Source organism: Python bivittatus, unplaced genomic scaffold, assembly GCF_059951505.1.
Source record: "Python bivittatus isolate LINGU-HERP-01145 unplaced genomic scaffold, Pbiv_v1 ctg000050_np1212, whole genome shotgun sequence".
Lineage (NCBI taxonomy): Eukaryota > Metazoa > Chordata > Lepidosauria > Squamata > Pythonidae > Python > Python bivittatus.
The window spans coordinates 8,412,788-8,429,842 of NW_028277033.1; the positions used below are offsets into that span (position 1 = coordinate 8,412,788).

Sequence of the window (17,055 nt, forward strand, 5' to 3'; positions counted from 1 at the left end):
TATTAAAACGCATTCAGGTTATATAAGGGTTTCCATTCTGTATGGAATAAATAGGCATGATTTCACTGTGGTAGGTAAAAAAAAAGCTGTCCATTTGCTCCAAGATTTATTGACAGCAGAAGAGCAAATGTGAAGGCACCTTAGAAGATCCTTCTTGTACATCTGCAGTCCGACATGTCCAACAACCGAAGTAATGAAGATGACTCATGGAGAACATTTTAAAGAGATTTCACAGGAGGGGTCAAACAAGTCCACCTGTCTAATTCATCCCTGGGTTTTGCAAAATGGTCTTCTCATTCCTCTGGGCAGAAAGCATATAGAATTGTGCATAGTTGTAACTAGAATACTTGGCTCTTCCTTTCCATGGACTTATTTTTTTATATATTGGGGCTTGGGAAAAATGTTCTGACCAAGTCAAATTGGTTTTCAAAGTTTCCATCCTACACAGAACTGCCTCTACATATTTTCTTTCTGCAGCTCCCACCATTATGTAAATGCTTCATATCTTGTAGGAAAGGAATGACTCCTAATGACAATTTTGGTTCCAGCACGTTGTGGAAGCCATATTGATAACTGTGATTTGCAATTACTAGGAGAACAATGCCTTGCCATAATATAAATATAATATAAATAACAGAGGTTGTATTCCCCTGTTTCCCAGTTCAAGAGAGTGGTATTTTCTGGTCTACTCTAGGCTCTAACTATGGCCTAAGACCTCAAGTATCTTCACCGGAAAAAAATATATTTAATTTAGGCTGAGCTACAGCAGTATTCTTGCACAAAAGAGCAGAACCACTAAAGTAATCGCTCTATAAATTTCTTCTTTATCTGTATACATCCAGTCCTGCAGTCTATTTATTATGTTTAGATTCAGGCTGTTACACAACCTTACTACTTTTAGCTTCAAATTAAAGTCGTGATTACATTTACATCACTTTTCTTGTCAATGTTCTAAAAGACCAAGAACATCCTCATAACCAAAGGTAGCATTTAATAAGCAAGGAGCGGTATGAGCTTATTTTATGACTGGTGTTTATGCGTTGATCCATCTTATTTTGTTTTCAGATCAAATCAAGGGTAAAATCCTATATTTTAGGCCTGCAGAAACATCCATGGACAGTATTTGCAATCTGCACGTGTGGTTTCCTCTCTACCATTTCTTTAACCATGGTGATCTCCACTGCCATATACTGGAAAAGTTTGAAAAGATCCAGGCTTCATCCTGAAAGCAAAATCAGGAAAATTATTCGGAGGCCACCACAGCGCTCTTTGTGTTAAATTGCTAAACGAACTTTTCATTCATTTGTCCTTAATATGACCTCTTGAGAGACTACAGTGCATATTATTTGACTTGGGAGTTTGCCCTAGAAAAAAACTCAGCCTGTCTCTTCAACTGAAATGGATTATCTCAGTGTCAAGGCGGTTTGTTTTATTTTTGTCAATGTCTGTAAAAGAGTACTGGAAAACAGAACATGCTCAATTTCAGCCGTTGAAAATTGATTTGACGGCGTCCAAGTAATTGATATTGAAAGTTCAGCAATATGCTGAGCAAATCCTATTGCCCTAAAAATATTGTTTTGCTTTCTTGAGATTCAGACTCAAGAGGATGAGCACCTTCAAGTTATGTCTATCTTATGAAATTATCTCAGTTTGACTCCAGCTTGTGATGGAATTCCTCAGAGAATCCAAGGAACTATAATCTACTGATATTGAACATTTTCTGTGGGTTATCATGCTCCTGCCTCTCAAACCTCCAGTTCCTTTGAGAAGTGGGAACATTGGGCTAATTTGTAGAATAGGCAGGCACGTGGTTACCTATTTCAAGGATTCTTCTGGATGTGTTTCCACTTGCAATTAACAAATTCTATCAGCATTGCGTAGGAAAGATCTGAGCGCTACTGTTGCATCCTGGACAAATGGCTCCAGTATTTAATTGCCAGGGTTCCCTTTAGCCTTCATGATCTTTAGAACTGAGTGCCAAAAATCGAAATGGTTTAGGTGGTTGATCCATTCTAGTTGTCACGTGTTTGGGACCAATGAAAATGCAATCTGTGTCTATGTCCGGAGGATGTCACCTGTTCTCTTTGTACTCTTTTACAGACTCTTCACAAAGGGCCTATGGCTGCCTTTCTGATGCAAACTAAAGATAACCCCATGAAAGCCTTAGGAGTGCTTGCAGGCATCATCGGGGTAATGGTGATGATCATTCTTTTGATCTCTACCGCCATGTTCTGGCGCAATAAACGGTCTCCCAAGATCATGCCAGCACGACGGATCATCAAAAAAAGGCAGAATTATCAACCTCGGACCATCAGGATGGAGTGGTTGAGATTCAAGAGGTCCTCCAGCAACGCTGCAGAGAAATTTACTGTCGAAGGGGAGGCCGCCAGTCTGCAAAATGAGAACAGCAATAACAGCTCCCAGGTGCTCTCTCTTCCACCTCCACCGCCCTCGGTGCCAACTCCATTGCAAGCCCCGGTCTTCAAGACCCAAGATCCCACCTGGAAATTGCCCACGGTATCAGGATCCCTGAGCCCTCAGCTCCTAAATAAGCAGGGAAAGAAAAAGAGAGCTCTCTTCACAAACCACAGTGCTCTGGTGTCCGAGCTCAAGCAGAGGTTGGAGATGAGGAATTCAGCAGTTGGTCAGCCTCACATTTAATGCAAAGCGGTGTGGGGCATACATATTTGTGTATTATTCCAAGACCATGGTGTGATCTATAATTTTGTGTTTTGTACTGTTTTCCCATTGTCCTGGAAGCGCTAAGCCCTTTTGCTTCATATCAGTGTTTCACATCCATTTGATTGGATTGCATGCCAAGCCTTATCCTCTTTCCTTTGCAACTGTTTCTCCTTTAAGGTTGTGATAGCATGTCGTGCAGATTTGTTACCTTTTTCAATCCAAATTACTCCGGAAAAAAAAAAAATCTTTTTGCTGCGCCCAGAGAAATTTATGCTGATTCTGGCCAATCTTTTTTAGGGGTTTCCAGTAATTAAAAAAAACTCAGTTTGAAAGATATATAAAAATTAATTTCATATTAGGAACTTTCATATGTGTCCCAGAAAGTTACCAAGATGTGAAAGTTTTAGCTGACTCCTTGCATGCTAGGCGACTTCCTCTGAAAATCTGACACTACTCATTATCATGTGCATGTCAAGAAAATGTATATATATCCCACAGTGAAGTGTGGCTGATCCACTTTTCCCCTCAAAGATAAGTTCTTGAATGCAGAATGCAAGGAACCACCACAGGAAGCGAGAAGCTAGTGATAAAACCAAGAATGAAAGCCACAAGAGACATCATAAAGCACCACATGAGATGGAATAGGATGTGCTCATAATTTGAGGAGCTGTAGATGCTAGTGTTCACAGAGATGATGATGATGATGACGATGATGATGATGATGATTTATACAATGTATAGACCACCTGACTCTCAATGACTCTGGGCGGCTTACAATTAAAAGTAAAAAGGAAAGAAAAACAAAAATGAGGCCATTCGCGGCCCAAAGAGAACATATAAAAAAACAAAAGCCCATCCAGATGCAACCTTCACCCCAACCCAAAGCCTGGGAGAATAGCTTTGATAATGTCCTGAATGTCATCAAGGGAGGAGCATCCAGATCTCTGGAGGCAGACAGCAGGCATCCCAACAGAGAAGGCATGCTTCCTGGGTTCCACAAGATGACCTGGTCAATTGTTGGGACCCAAAACATGCTCACTATGCCTGATCCCACCCGAGGAACAGAAATAACTGGGGACAGGTGGTCCCTCAAATGACCAGCCCTTATGCCATGAAGGCCTTTCTACTATGAATTGCACCTGGAAGCTAACTGATCAGCAGAGCAGCTCACAGAGCAGTGGGGTCACATGGGCATAACAAGGCATGTCCATCACTGCCTACACCACTGCATTCTGCACCAGCTGTAACTTCCGAAATGGGAGTCATAGTAGGACAAGAGACCATCTGATGGCCTGCAGTGATGGAAAACAACCTCCATTTCAAATGCAGGCTGTAATTTCCAGCACAAGAAAAGATAACCTGTTAGGGATGCAGGTCTGTAGTCCTGGAGAAGTTGCATTATTTCCATAAATGGTGGCTGCTGTAACATGTTCTTTAATGTGGACATAGTAGATGTTTTTCTGCCAAGTGAACCAAACCTGCCTCTCTCTCAAGAAGCCCCTTACTTTAACAAGGAAGAGGAAACTTCCCTGGGAAGGAGAGAGACAGGGACTTGTTATTCCTTGGTAGAGATAGTATAGTCTGTACGTTATCAGAGGTTCCTCCAGTTTTGCTACACCTCAGGTTTGCTGATTTTCAGCAGGTCCTGGCTCAAAGTCCTTAGCCAAAGGAAATAGCACATTATCTGAAACAATGTTATCACCAAAGAAAATTCTGTCTTGGCTGATATACTCTAAACCAGGGTTCCTCAACCTCAGCAACTGCTGGCTGGGGAATTCTGGGAGTTGAAGTCCACCCATCTTAAAGTTGCTGAGGTTGACGAACCCTGCTCTAAACTCTTCAGTGCAGACTTATTTCTATAGATAGTGTTGCTCCAAGCAAGTGACATAAAATGTTTCCAAAATCAAATTATCTGTCTTTTAAAAAAAAAACAAGAATTGCTCTTTCCCCCTACATATCAGCAAACAGAGTCACCCACAAGAGGGGTTACTGTCCAACCTATTCAATTACATGGTCACTCCAACCTTTTTTTTTAACCTCCCACCCACAAAAGTCTCTCCCAGCAAAGCAGTTATATATGGTTTTTTGTACATATCCTAATTAGGGAATTATTCCATTTCTTTTATTGAATGGGCCTGGACGATAGAAATGTAAGATATTTTATGGAAAGGACACAGATCTGCCATAATGCTAAATGGCTACAAATGGGGCAGTTCTATGGGAAATGTATTGATAGAAGTAGTTGACTGAAAGTGGAGCTGTGCAACAAAAATCAGAGAAAAAGAAGAAGAAAAATGACTTCCCATACATGTTGCATATTAAAGAACAGTAGTGCAATCCAAGTGAATGTCTGCACTGATACTATTGACAATCCAAGTGCCTGGTGTTTTCACAGCTCCTGCTATATAGAATATACACTGTATCATTACATGCACAGGGCACCAAAAACATAATGTTTGCACATCTGTGTTCTTACTACCAATAGATGGTAGCAATTATCTCTTTTATGCATGTATGAGTCTGTGAGTTATCCTCCCTTGTACCTAAGATGGTTGACTCAAACCTGAGTCATCATTTAGAAGGTATACACACCAAGAGAGATGATCACCTGGCTATGTGCTAACACCTGCTATTCAGCACCCTTTCTACCATCAAGTTTATCAAAGCTCATATTTATTTGTGCAACATCTAAATTAGGTTCCAGATCTAAACTTCTCACTAGCTTAAGCAAAATCCCAGGGTGAAGGTAAAGCTTTGAATCTGACGGATGGGAGGAAGTGAAAATTTGGAAGAAAAGGAAGAGGGATGAGTGAAGTCAAAACAGTTTCAAGTGGGCAAATCTATGCTCTTTGATCATTTGAATCCTGAGACCATGTTAGAGCTGCTCTCTCCTTATGAATGAAACATAGAGAAAAGCATTCTTTTCTGCTTCTTGTACCCAGAATTGCTCATCCAATGTCAATGTAAATAATGTAAGCGCTTTTATTTCTGAATCTTCTTAATATGTTTCAGAAGACAGCAAAAGCTTCTGGTGAATACCTGTGGGATTGTTTCTTTGTTTTAATGGGGCAAGGATCAAGCAACTTGAGGGTTGCTACTGTTTGTAACATAATTTATAGGAATGGTTTATATTTTGGGAAGTGTAAGCATGCAAGCAAAAGGCCATCAAAAATGTGTTTTTGGATGGTGTGCTCCAAGTTTGATCTTTTATACATTTTACATGAGGTGGTTGAATAAGAGACAGAAAGCTTTCCAGGGCAGGAAAAAAAAAACCCTCAGATGCAAGTGCAAGATGAAAAATAGATGGTTTCCTATACTCTCCTGGAATTTTCAGGTAGGAATAATGGTGACCATGTAAAAATAATAACAATGGATTCTACTGACTTCTCTTCCAATGGCTTATTTAATCATTTAAAGTAACTCAAGAAATAACAGGAGAAAAATTTTTGACCATGCATGTCACTCAAGTTATTTATTTAAGAGGTCATATCTCATCAAGCATTGGATCAACTAGTAGTAGAAATGACTTGTAGAAAGTCAGTCCAGCCCATAATCTGGCAAGTTAAAAGTTAGCTGTCTTAGCAGGAGACAGCATCTGGTTGACTTTATCTGGGCTGGAAAGCTAAGCAGGTTTGGCTTGGTTAGTACTTGGATAGGAAGTAATCAAAAAATCCCACATCTGTAGACTAGGACTGGGAGGTCAATCAAACACACCCCATAAGATGGCAATCACAAATCTCTTTGATACTGCTGCCAAGAAAACTGCATGGTGATGTCCTTGGTGTCACAGGGAATCAAGCTCAGTTTGTGTGCATCTTTACCTTTTTAAAAGGTGGCAACCCAAAATAAAGCAAGAGGCATTTCAAAAAAGATACTACTCTGGGTTTCAAAATAATTTCAAAATAATTAGGGGGAACCAGTTTTTGTGATTTTTTTTCACTAAATAGATGTTTTTTATGGAGTAAAGTGTTGTTCTTTATCAAGTAAGGTCCCAATGATTTTGTTAATAAAACTAATAAAATGCATCTTCCCTGTCATGTTGATTTCTTTCTTTTCTTCCCTTCTCTAACTACATCCTCAAGGCTGTTCAGTCTGTTTACAACTTCAGCTACACAAAACATTGGTTGCTTTTTGCAAACCATTGTGTAAAAGGCTGCTTTTGCCCTGGCCTTGTTATTGAAGACCTTGAGATAGCTGTCTTAGCTGCTAAAGGGGTTGAGAGTGATGGCCGCAACAATCTCTCTCTTCGTATACTGGCTGTCCTAATCATGGTGGAGGATGGTTCTTCATTGCCAGTTCAACCGGTTTCTTTAGGTGGAGTGGAAGTGGCTTTAGTCTGTCATTAATCTCAAGCAGCATCTTCAATCAGTCCAAGACACAATGACAGTTGTCAAGTTTTCATCCAGTCTTTCCTATCCTGAAGTTCCAGATGATTTCTACCTCAGTTTTTGGCCCTCACTGCCCTATCCTGGAACATGTTTCTCCCTTCCTCTTTCCCCATCTTCACTTTACTCACGCCTGGCCTTGTTCTCCTTCTCTCTTTACTGTTTCCGCAAGTTGCCTCTATTTTTACAGCCTGTATGAGATTTTCAAATCAAATTAACTGATTTCCTCAAGAGCTGTCAACAGTCCCAAAGCAAACTCTACACATAATTTTTTTCTTCCTACCAAAAATATTAATTCCAGCTGACAAACCAACAACTAATCAAGCCAAATTTTATTAAATCCATTAAAAGAAGCCAGGAAAGTTCAATGATATGCTTCTATCTATCATTTCCTTGTTTCTGTCATTCTGTTTTCCTAGCCTTAATATTCATGCCATAGAATGGTCAAGACTGAGTGGCAAGACAATGTTTTCCAAAGCTGCTGCTTGATTTAAATTCCCCAGTTTTGCATTTTGCTAGAATATCACCTACATTTCACACTGGAAGTTGGTTTTTTCCCCTTTTTAGGTTTATTCAATATGAAAGCATTGATTCCCTATCTCCATCCTTGCTTGGCCATTTTGTACAATTAGGTGCATTATGGATTCAACATTTTCATTTTATTGTGTTGGGTTTCTCTTCTACTTTATAGATATCCCTGGGCCAATCACTATTTACACGTGTTAAATAACAGCAGAAAATAAACACAGAAAGTTTTAAAAACTGTGTTCAATTTTAAAATTGAATTGCTTTAATTAGCCGTTTTTTTTCCCAGCTAAATAAGAATTTATTGCTATCACATATGCCCTTGATACCAAAAAGTAAATCTCGTTAAAGCAGGCATATCTAAGAAGGGAAATAATTAGAAAAATCTTAGGTTAGTTTTACCCAACATGGCATTGTTCAAATGTGTTGCATTTCCAAATGCATAATCCTTCACCAACCCAGGATTAGGTTGAAAAAACATCAGTAAGATGATGATGATGATGATGATGACGATGATGATGATGATGATGATGATTTCTGACTCTGAGTGGTTTACAACATATAATCTAGATAAAAGTTTGGAAACAGGATATGTTATTAGAAGTTATAATGTGGCACATAACAGAGAGAAAGTTGGACTGAGAAGAACACTGTTGCAATCCTGGCTGTGAACTCTGGTTCGGTAGCTTCGGAAAAGTGATCATCATTCAAGGAGAAAAGAATGTAAATTCATACCAAAAGCCATCACAATTTCTATTTGTTGTTCTTTTCAACAGAAGAGGGTGAATGTTTCATATTTAACTCAAGATGATCTTTGATATTTGGCAGGAACTCTGCCTGGATGTAAGCTATAGAAATGTATGAAATAATTGTGTACAAAAGCATTTTTGGGGACATGAAGAGACATTTTATCATGCTTGGTGGACCTGTAAAAAAGCTTTAAAAAATATTGGATTCAAATACATACTTTGATACAGAGGATTTTAAAGATCAATATTCAACTGAAGCCAGAACTTTTCCTTTTAGTATTGATGGATAAACAGTTAGAAAAAAGCCATGGAAGATTATCTCAGTACGTGATTACTTGGTGAGATGACTATATCCACAGAGATGGAAAGATCTGACACTACCCACTATGGAGGAATGGTTAGTAAAGTTGACAGATTTTTGCTGAAATGGATAAATTGACTTATTTGATTAGAGAAAAGACACTGTCTATGTTTATTGGCAAGCCTTTTATGGACTTCTTGTGTAAAAAGGGAAAAAATGAACTTGTGATTTATGGCTTTGATGATTAGACAGGATAGATTATAGAAAGAAGTGTATTACGATGTAACTCCAGAGAAAGAGGTTAAAATATAATTGTACTAAATAACTACTGTGAAGAATACCAGAAGCCACTTCTCTATCTTTTTTCTTTCTTTTCTATTTTCCTTTAACTTTTTTCCTTGCACTTTTTGACTTCTTTCTTTCTTTTTTCTTCCGTACTTTATATTAGCTTGTATTTTTTATCTTATTGTTCAAAAGTTTCAATAAAAATCATATTTAAAAAAACATTTTTGGGGAGACACACAAAATATTTAAAAGAAATTGCTTCTACAGCCTCAAAAGCAAACAAGCAGCCTATTTTTAAACTTTCTTCTGACATCTGCTCTATGGGTGGTGTTTGGATGGCTTTGATCTGTTTCTCTTTTGTATTTTAATTGCAGATTGGCTTGGAGAATTATTATTCAGAAAGACAATGAGTGAAGCTTAGAAATAATAAGGATATTCTGCATTCTTTTCATTTGTGTTTTGCTATTGTAAATTCTTCCCAGTTTTGGGGGAGATAGACTTAGGGCCAGAAAGCTCTTTTTTTATATTTCTGTGGAGAAAGGTTTATGCCCCTACAACAGCTTAACATAGATGTTATGCAAAGGATCTGTGTAGTTCCCCCCAATTATTTATTTTTACTTTTTCATGGAGCAAAAGAGATTGTGAACTGGCTGGTTAAGCTTTTGCAGAACTACCTTTATCCTGGCAGAATAAGAAATGCACCTGAAGCCTCTGTTTCTCATGGATAATAGATGGCTTGTACAATAAGGAAACTCTTGAGCATACTCCTGTTTGGAAGGTCACTGACTACATGGTGTATCCATTTTGACAAGTATACATCTATGTCTAAACAGATGCCAGCTCATATATTTGTTTTTAAGCCTCAGAACAGGACTACGTATGAGTATAGCTGTGTTTTAATAACAAAGAAGATTCTTTCTGCTTGATGCTTTCAAGTGATCTTAGCATCCTCTGTTATGTAATATGATCTTTTATAAAAGACATACTGGCCTTATACTATTTATGAAGTTACTAGGGCAAGCTCACTAGAATGGCTAAAATAAGTGTGTGTGTACACACACACACACACACATACACACTGTAGCTAAAAATACTTGACTTGACTTGCAAGGGAGAGATATAACAGCTTGAGAAGGCTAAGAAGTTCCACTGGATCATACTAGTTGATTTAGGCCAGTTGACTTAGGCCAGAAAGGGAGGCAGAAAAGGTGCCATCAAGAAACATTCACACTGGCCAAAAACTCACAGGATACTAAGAATGCCTCTCTCAGGAACCTGGAAATGATTTCCAACATTGACTGGCCTGTTCTTCATAATACTCCCATTTTGAAGGTATATATAAGTTCTAATTAATGGACCTCATGTGAAGCAGTTGTGAATATGGATCCACATTGTACCATGAGGGCTTTTGATACTGATAGAGATCTGTTATCAACTCCCAAAGCCTCTAGTAGTTACAGATAAGTAAACCTAATTTGGGATGGACATAAATGAAGGAAAGGGAAAACAGCACAATTTACATTTCAAGAGAACCACTCCTTATATCATACTTTACTGTTTCGATCTTACACAGTGCCGCATTTTTGAGCACTTCCTATGCAGAGCAGTTTTCTTCATAAGAAAGGGAATGCCCCCATTTTAAATCTTCAAAATGTTACTGAACAATTTTTTTTCTTGACTTTCCAATGCAATTGTTAGCAGCTTCAGATCATATTTCTGAGCATTTCCAAATCAAATTGAATGCAATAAAACAGTTACAATGAAAATAAGTACTACAGTTAAGCCCCTATCCTCCCAATTATCTAATAATCCAAGTTGTGGATATACCTCTCTAAAAGTCCTGGGAACCCAAGCAGTTTGCAATTATATGATTATCCATGTTCCATCGCTCTATTCTTTGCTTCATAAATTACATGTTACAATCACATGGCCCAAAATGTCAGACATTCTTGTTGGGCAATGTAAACTGAGTATTATTCCTTGTCTATCAATAACCTTGAGCAATTCAGGTTTTAATTCTTATTGTTACTGTTTTATTCACATCCTGCTTTTCTCCAGGAGTTTTAAGTAGCTTACATAGGAATCACCCTTTATTTCATTTCCACAACAATCCTGTAACATAGGCTGGGCTGAGACATAGTGTCACAAGTGAGCTTGCCCTGCAGAGGATGGACTTGAACTTACTGTAGATCTCTTCAGTCCTAGTTCAAAGTATTAACACCTACACCACATTGGAGCCATTCTCTTTAGGTTCTGTAGCCTTTGAAAAATTGTATGACATTGTATATGTCATTCTCACTCACTGATCTAGGTCCCATCTGCTCCCTCTAGGCCCCACCAGTAAAGCAATATTATCTTGTGGGATCTAGAAAATAGGCCTCCTCTTTGACTTTAGCTGCAGAACAGTATGCCCCTGTAAGTCTATATGGCCTTGAGCCTCACAGTTCTTTAAAAACTTGGTTCTTCCAACTGGCCCTGGATTCATGCCTTATGACTGTTAGTGAACTTTATTTTGCTCTTCCCAAATGTGCTGTTGAATATTCCTCCTCCTCCTCCTCCACCTCCTCCACCACCTCCACCTCCTCCACCACCTCCACCTCCTCCTCCTCCTCCTCCTCCACCTCCTCCTCCTCCTCCTCCTCCTCCTCCTCCTCCTCCTCCTCCTCCTCCTCCTCCTCCTCCTTCTTCTTCTTCTTCTTCTTCTTCTTCTTCTTCTTCTTCTTCTTCTTCTTCTTCTTCTTCTTCTTCTTCTTCTTCTTCTTCTTTGTCTTCATGACTGAGGGGGCATATCAGTTGAATTAATCAATCAGTCAATCAATCTATCTACTGGTCCTCCTGGATGGAATACTTCTGTCCATCCTTCTAGAGGCTGTTTCCCTTCACTAAGATGGGGCTGTGGATGGACAATGGCTAATAGAGATCAGCACCATTTTGACACTCAGGTGTCTGTTTGTTGGCTTTCTCTTTCTCCTTACTTTCCTTTAGCACTGTCTGGTCACCACTGGAGTCTTGATGGCATAGTCCCTCTTCACTGCCTACTGGCAAACTATCAGATTTGCATTTTTTATGAACACATTTGATATTCTTGCTCCTATTCTTGCAACAGCAGCTAGTACATTTCTCTGTGCAGCTGCACCTGGCCTTGGTGGTGCACAGGTACATCATAGCAGGGACCACCAACACCAGAGCGCATACGATGACAATGATGTGGATCATCTTCTCCCTCTGTTCCAATTCACTGATGTCACTTCCTGTCACAAACACAATACACTGGCTCTTTGGGAGCACCTGCTTTCTCAGACTTATGCACACTTCATACTTGGTAGCAGGGAGCAAATCATTGATGGAATAAGTATTAATTCCAGGCCCAATGTAAATTGTATCTTTCTTGGAATCATCGTATTTTCCAAAATGGAGGGTATACCAGATTTCTTCTGGATTTTCAGTCATGGTATACCATTCCAGAGTAATCCCATAGACTGTCTGCTTGGCAATCTGCACATCAATGTAGGAATTCTCATCCAAGATGGAGGAAGAATAGGAGGATGTCACTGGTAGAGGAGCTAGGATGTCCAGCATTGTGGTAACAGAGGAATTGCCAAGGAAATTGGCAGCTGTACAGGTATAATTCCCCTCATCCATAAGTTGAGCTGAAGGAATCACCAATTGTGATTTGAAAGTCTCTTCACTCATATGAGTAGTAGACACTAGAGAAGGAGGGAGAAAGAGACAAACATTTTAATTTCTGTTTTCAACTACAATAACTCTCTGGAATGCATGGTAGCTGTCCTCAAAGTTGGTTTGAGATTGGGAGAAGGAGCAACTTGAAGGTACTTATCTTCCAAGTATGTTAGATGTGTACAACGTAACTATTTGACTGTAAACGAACAGCCATTTTTAAAATGAACAATAAGCAAAGGGAAGAAAGATTTCCCAACCATAGCAAAGAGTATGATGCAACTTGTTTAGGGTTTTGGTGAAAAATGAAGATTTATTTGTTTGTTACTAACATTTCTATGTTGCTCTTTTCCAACCAACTCTGAGTACTGTACATCATAAACAAATTAAAAACAGCAGAAAAAGCTATATCAGCCTTAATGATGCTACCAACCAGAAGCAGGCCCGCACTTAGCATCCCCCAAATGCTCTCTCCCAGGGCCAGGTTTTCACATCTCTGCAGAAATACATCAGGGAACTGGTCATCTATACATTTATGAGAGCTTCCTGCTGAAAGGCAACCACCACCTAGCTACCAATTCCTTACAGACAGAACTCTGTTGAAAATTGGATCCCAAGCAGGCCTTCTCTTCCAGATCTCATTGGATGGACAGATTCATTTCAGAGCTAGCAGTCTTGAAAATAACCAAAACTTGACAAGAAATGGGCATTCCCAAACTTAGTTGGCCATACAAGTTTTAAGTCAATGTCATGGCTGCTGGTATTTCTACAAAATAAAATCTGACTCTTGTTCCTCTTTTGCCCACCAAATTTTTGTTGTCCACCAGTGAACTTTGTGCACCAATCTATTATGTCATATAAATTTAATAATCAATCAATCAATCAATAATAAATAACATGTCTGCTTACGTCAGCTGCCTCCCACATCATAATCATCAGAAGGTTATGGCACAAATCAACTATGTCCATGACAGGGGCAAACTTTTTGGACATAAGATTTTAACACTAGTGGCAGGCAAACAAGGAACAGGAGCCTAAAATCTCTCCACACTGTGCCCTAACCCAGTCATTAAAATGTAGTAACTGAATGAATTGCTTGATTCTACCTTGATCCTCAAATATGCAAAGGTAAATTATGTAATATTGCCTAATACATCCATATCTGCCTTTCAGCTTTCAATAATACTAAAGAGTATTGATATATTTTTAAAAAGGGCATGATCCCACAAGAGATAGCTTCATATCCTGCTGAAGAAAGAGAAAAAAGGGTTTAAGCGTGACTCAGCTAGATCAAATTAATTTCAGTTGGATGTAATCATGATTCCCTTGTGCTTAATGACCACAGCTCAATACTGTTAAGGATGCTTAGTTCTTGTGATAAGTTGTCTGTGCTGTATCACGGCCGATATACGAACAGACTTCAAAAAAATTGTAAGAAAGCAGATGACATATATTGACAATCTTCAGCAGTGATCAATGGTTCATCAACACTGGAGAAATCCAATTAAATACAATTGGGGTGCTCTAAATTGGGAATTTAGAAGTTAGTTTATTGTCTCAGACACTTTGCCCATGTAAATCAGTCATGCCTGTTCTTACTGACCACAATTTTCCAGGGTCTTGGACAAGTCTTTCCAATACCTGTAACTTAATTATTTTAACCACAGAGGCCAGAGATTAAGTGTGGGGCTTTTTGTAAAGAAAGCATATGCTTATCTATCGGATTAAGCTTACTCCGTGAAGTCTGACTGACATTCTGATTTGGGGGGAGGGGGGGTGTTATGTTGTGAAACAATTGTTAAAGAATAAGTTATGGGATGCAAAAAAGTCAGTGAGGCTCACCAATATAATAACACATTTGATTTACTGGTCTTCTTTCTATCTGCTGTTGTAGAGATGAAAGTCAGTGGTACAGAGTTAGGTTAGATTGAGAAGACCCAGGTTTAAATCCCCAACCTGCTATGAAGGTTCTCTGGTCACTTTGGGGTAGCCACCAGATTTCCTTATCTACCTTATGGGATTGCTGTAAAGATAAAATGGGGAAAACAATAATTATGCTGTTTTGAGCTTTAGGAAGCTCAAACATAGAAAAATGCAGGGTATAAACTAAGAAAAAGGAAGAGGTTCAGATAAAATGATCTAGCAGCAGAATTAGGATGACTTTTACTTGTATAAGTATGGTTCGAGTCCTGGGTAGGCTTTGTATTCAAGCATTGGCAGCCAAGTTTACCAAAAAACTACAATAATTGATCTTCTCCCATTACTGGACCATACAAGCCAGCATAACTGGTATATCGACCAATCTTTGATTAGAAGAATTTCCACAAAGAGGGAGGAAAAATTAGTTGCCAAATTTATAATTATTGTAAAATAAGCATCTCTTTTTACCATTAAATATCTGACCTCAGAACTACACTTACCATTAAACCCTCGTAAGTGTTTTAACGTATAGTTCCACCAAATCATTGGAGAAGGATTAGCTTTTATCAAACAAGTCAGCATTACATTTCCTCCAAGAAACACAGTAATATTTGGTTCAGAAGATGTCACTGAAGGTCTCATGCAGCTGTTCAGCTCCACTTCATGGAAGTATTTGCCTGCCTTAGTTTTAGGACTTGAACAAGTTAAGTAGGAATTGATTAGAACAATAGGTGGGCCAAGAGAATTGATGAACTGGACAAACCCTCGCAGACGGCAGTCACATATCCATGGGTTATCATGCAAAGCCAAGACGGTACTGGAAATGGTTTCTGATTTCTTCTGGATTTTTTGGTAGACAGGCCAATTATAGAACACTTCTTTGGAGATGACAGTAAGCTCATTGCAAGATAAGTCTAAGTAGGTCAGCCTAGAAAGGTAGCGGAAAGCGTGTTCTGGGAGGACATCAAGCCTGTTGCATTTCAGATCGAGTATTTCTAAAGCTGGTGTATCTCTGAATGCTGTCCATGGTATTGAACGCAATCTGTTCCCCTGAAATCTCAGCTCTGTCAAATCCTTCAGGTGCTCAAGACTTTTTAGATCCATGACTGTGATGTTATTAAAATTAAGCCAGAGATATTGCAAGGCACTAACGTTAGAGAAGGCGCCACGAAACAATTCTGTCAGCAGGGAATTTTCAATTCTGATTTTTTTGATATCTTGAGGGATACCTTCTGGGATCTTTCTCAAAAATGTAGATATGCAAAACAAACTCCTAGAAAGTAAATCAGAACATTGAACTCGATGTTTTTATGGGTAGCTGGCATTCATTTTTAATTCACTCTGTGCTGTATCATTCAACCCAGCGGCTTTCCCTTCCATCCCTCACTCCAGGATCATAACAGTGACATTGGTTATTCTTCATTTCCAAATTATAAAACAAAAATGACATTTGAAGCATTATTTCTATAATATCCAAAATCTCCTAATATTACAGGAATAAATCACATAAATGTATTTCAGAAATACATTAAGATACATCTGGGTTGAATCTGGCTATTCAGTTAGCAGGCACTCATTTCCACTGAAAAATGAGTGGTAGAACCAAGGAGTGGAGTACACAGATCAATCATATCCAAGTTTATTCAGTTTTCTGTAGTTTATATTCAAATCTAGATAGGATGTCAGCCTTAGTGTTTATTACCATATTCATTTCATGGTGCAGTTTGGCTGAATTTCCCCATAGGATGTTATTCTGCTAAAGGCCCTTTTCTATAGTGTTGTCAAATGTTCTTACCTTCCAAAAGTGGCATTGAAACAGGAACATCCAGTGACACAGGTTGAAGTTGCTGGATGTATCCCAGAGAAGTAAAAAAGAAAAAGAAGAAGTATGTGACTGATGAGACCCATCTTCTCCTCTAAATAAATAAGGTTCAGGTTTTGCAACAGATAGAGTGAGCGTCCCAAATCCTATTAGGTCTAATCTTTCTTAACACTAGGGTAAAACTGCTTCTGAAGGACTTTGTGCAACATGTTTCTGTGCAGGAAGTATCTGTTAAGCTTAGGTGTTTTATTGCAATGCCGAAATGAGAATACATTCCATTTCAAAGGAAATTGAAATGAGTCACTAGCCAAGACATTCCTGGCAGTTAAGTCATTCTACAGCCTTCAGCAAGCCAAACTCTCTCAACCTCACTTTACCATAATGTGGGGGAACGAATTATTTTTTAAGCGTTTGCATGCAAAGCGATCATATGAGTAAGGATGATGTAACAGTAATCAAGAGACCAGCTTGGTGTAGTGGTTAAACTGTTGTCCTGGGAGTGAGGAAACCTGTGTTCTATCCTATCTTAGGAATGGAAGCCAAATAGGTGACTTTGGGCCAGTCTCAGCCCTAGGAAGAAGGTAAGGGCAAACCATTTCTGAAAATGCTGCCTAGAAAACTGCATGGGCTTGTCCATGTAGTCACCAAGAGTACAGTCTGGCTCAAAAGTCAAAAACAAAAAAAGTAATTAAAAACAAAATCTGAATG

General features: G+C 38.8%; 2 protein-coding genes across 3 annotated transcripts in view; one reads left to right on the top strand and one right to left on the bottom strand.

Moving 5' to 3' along the window:
* The window catches only part of CDHR1 (cadherin related family member 1), a 57,412-nt gene extending 48,644 nt beyond the window's left edge, over positions 1–8,768 (top strand). The window contains exon 19 of one of the 2 annotated variants that reach the window (XM_025167666.2): positions 1,066–2,188. In XM_025167666.2, the coding sequence (XP_025023434.1) occupies positions 1,066–1,278 (213 nt within the window). In that variant the 3' untranslated portion in view covers positions 1,279–2,188. Of the gene's footprint in view, positions 1–1,065 lie in introns of both variants that reach the window. The other variant, XM_088129426.1, reaches the window with a different exon arrangement.
* Positions 8,769–11,837: 3,069 nt separating this feature from the next.
* LRIT2 (leucine rich repeat, Ig-like and transmembrane domains 2) lies at positions 11,838–16,433 on the bottom strand. Its single transcript, XM_007420821.4, has 3 exons — positions 16,321–16,433; positions 15,026–15,798; positions 11,838–12,634 (listed from the first exon to the last, which is right to left on the bottom strand). The coding sequence occupies exons 1-3, from the start codon at positions 16,431–16,433 to the stop codon at positions 11,838–11,840; spliced, it is 1,683 nt and encodes a 560-aa protein (XP_007420883.2).
* Positions 16,434–17,055: the final 622 nt, after the last annotated feature.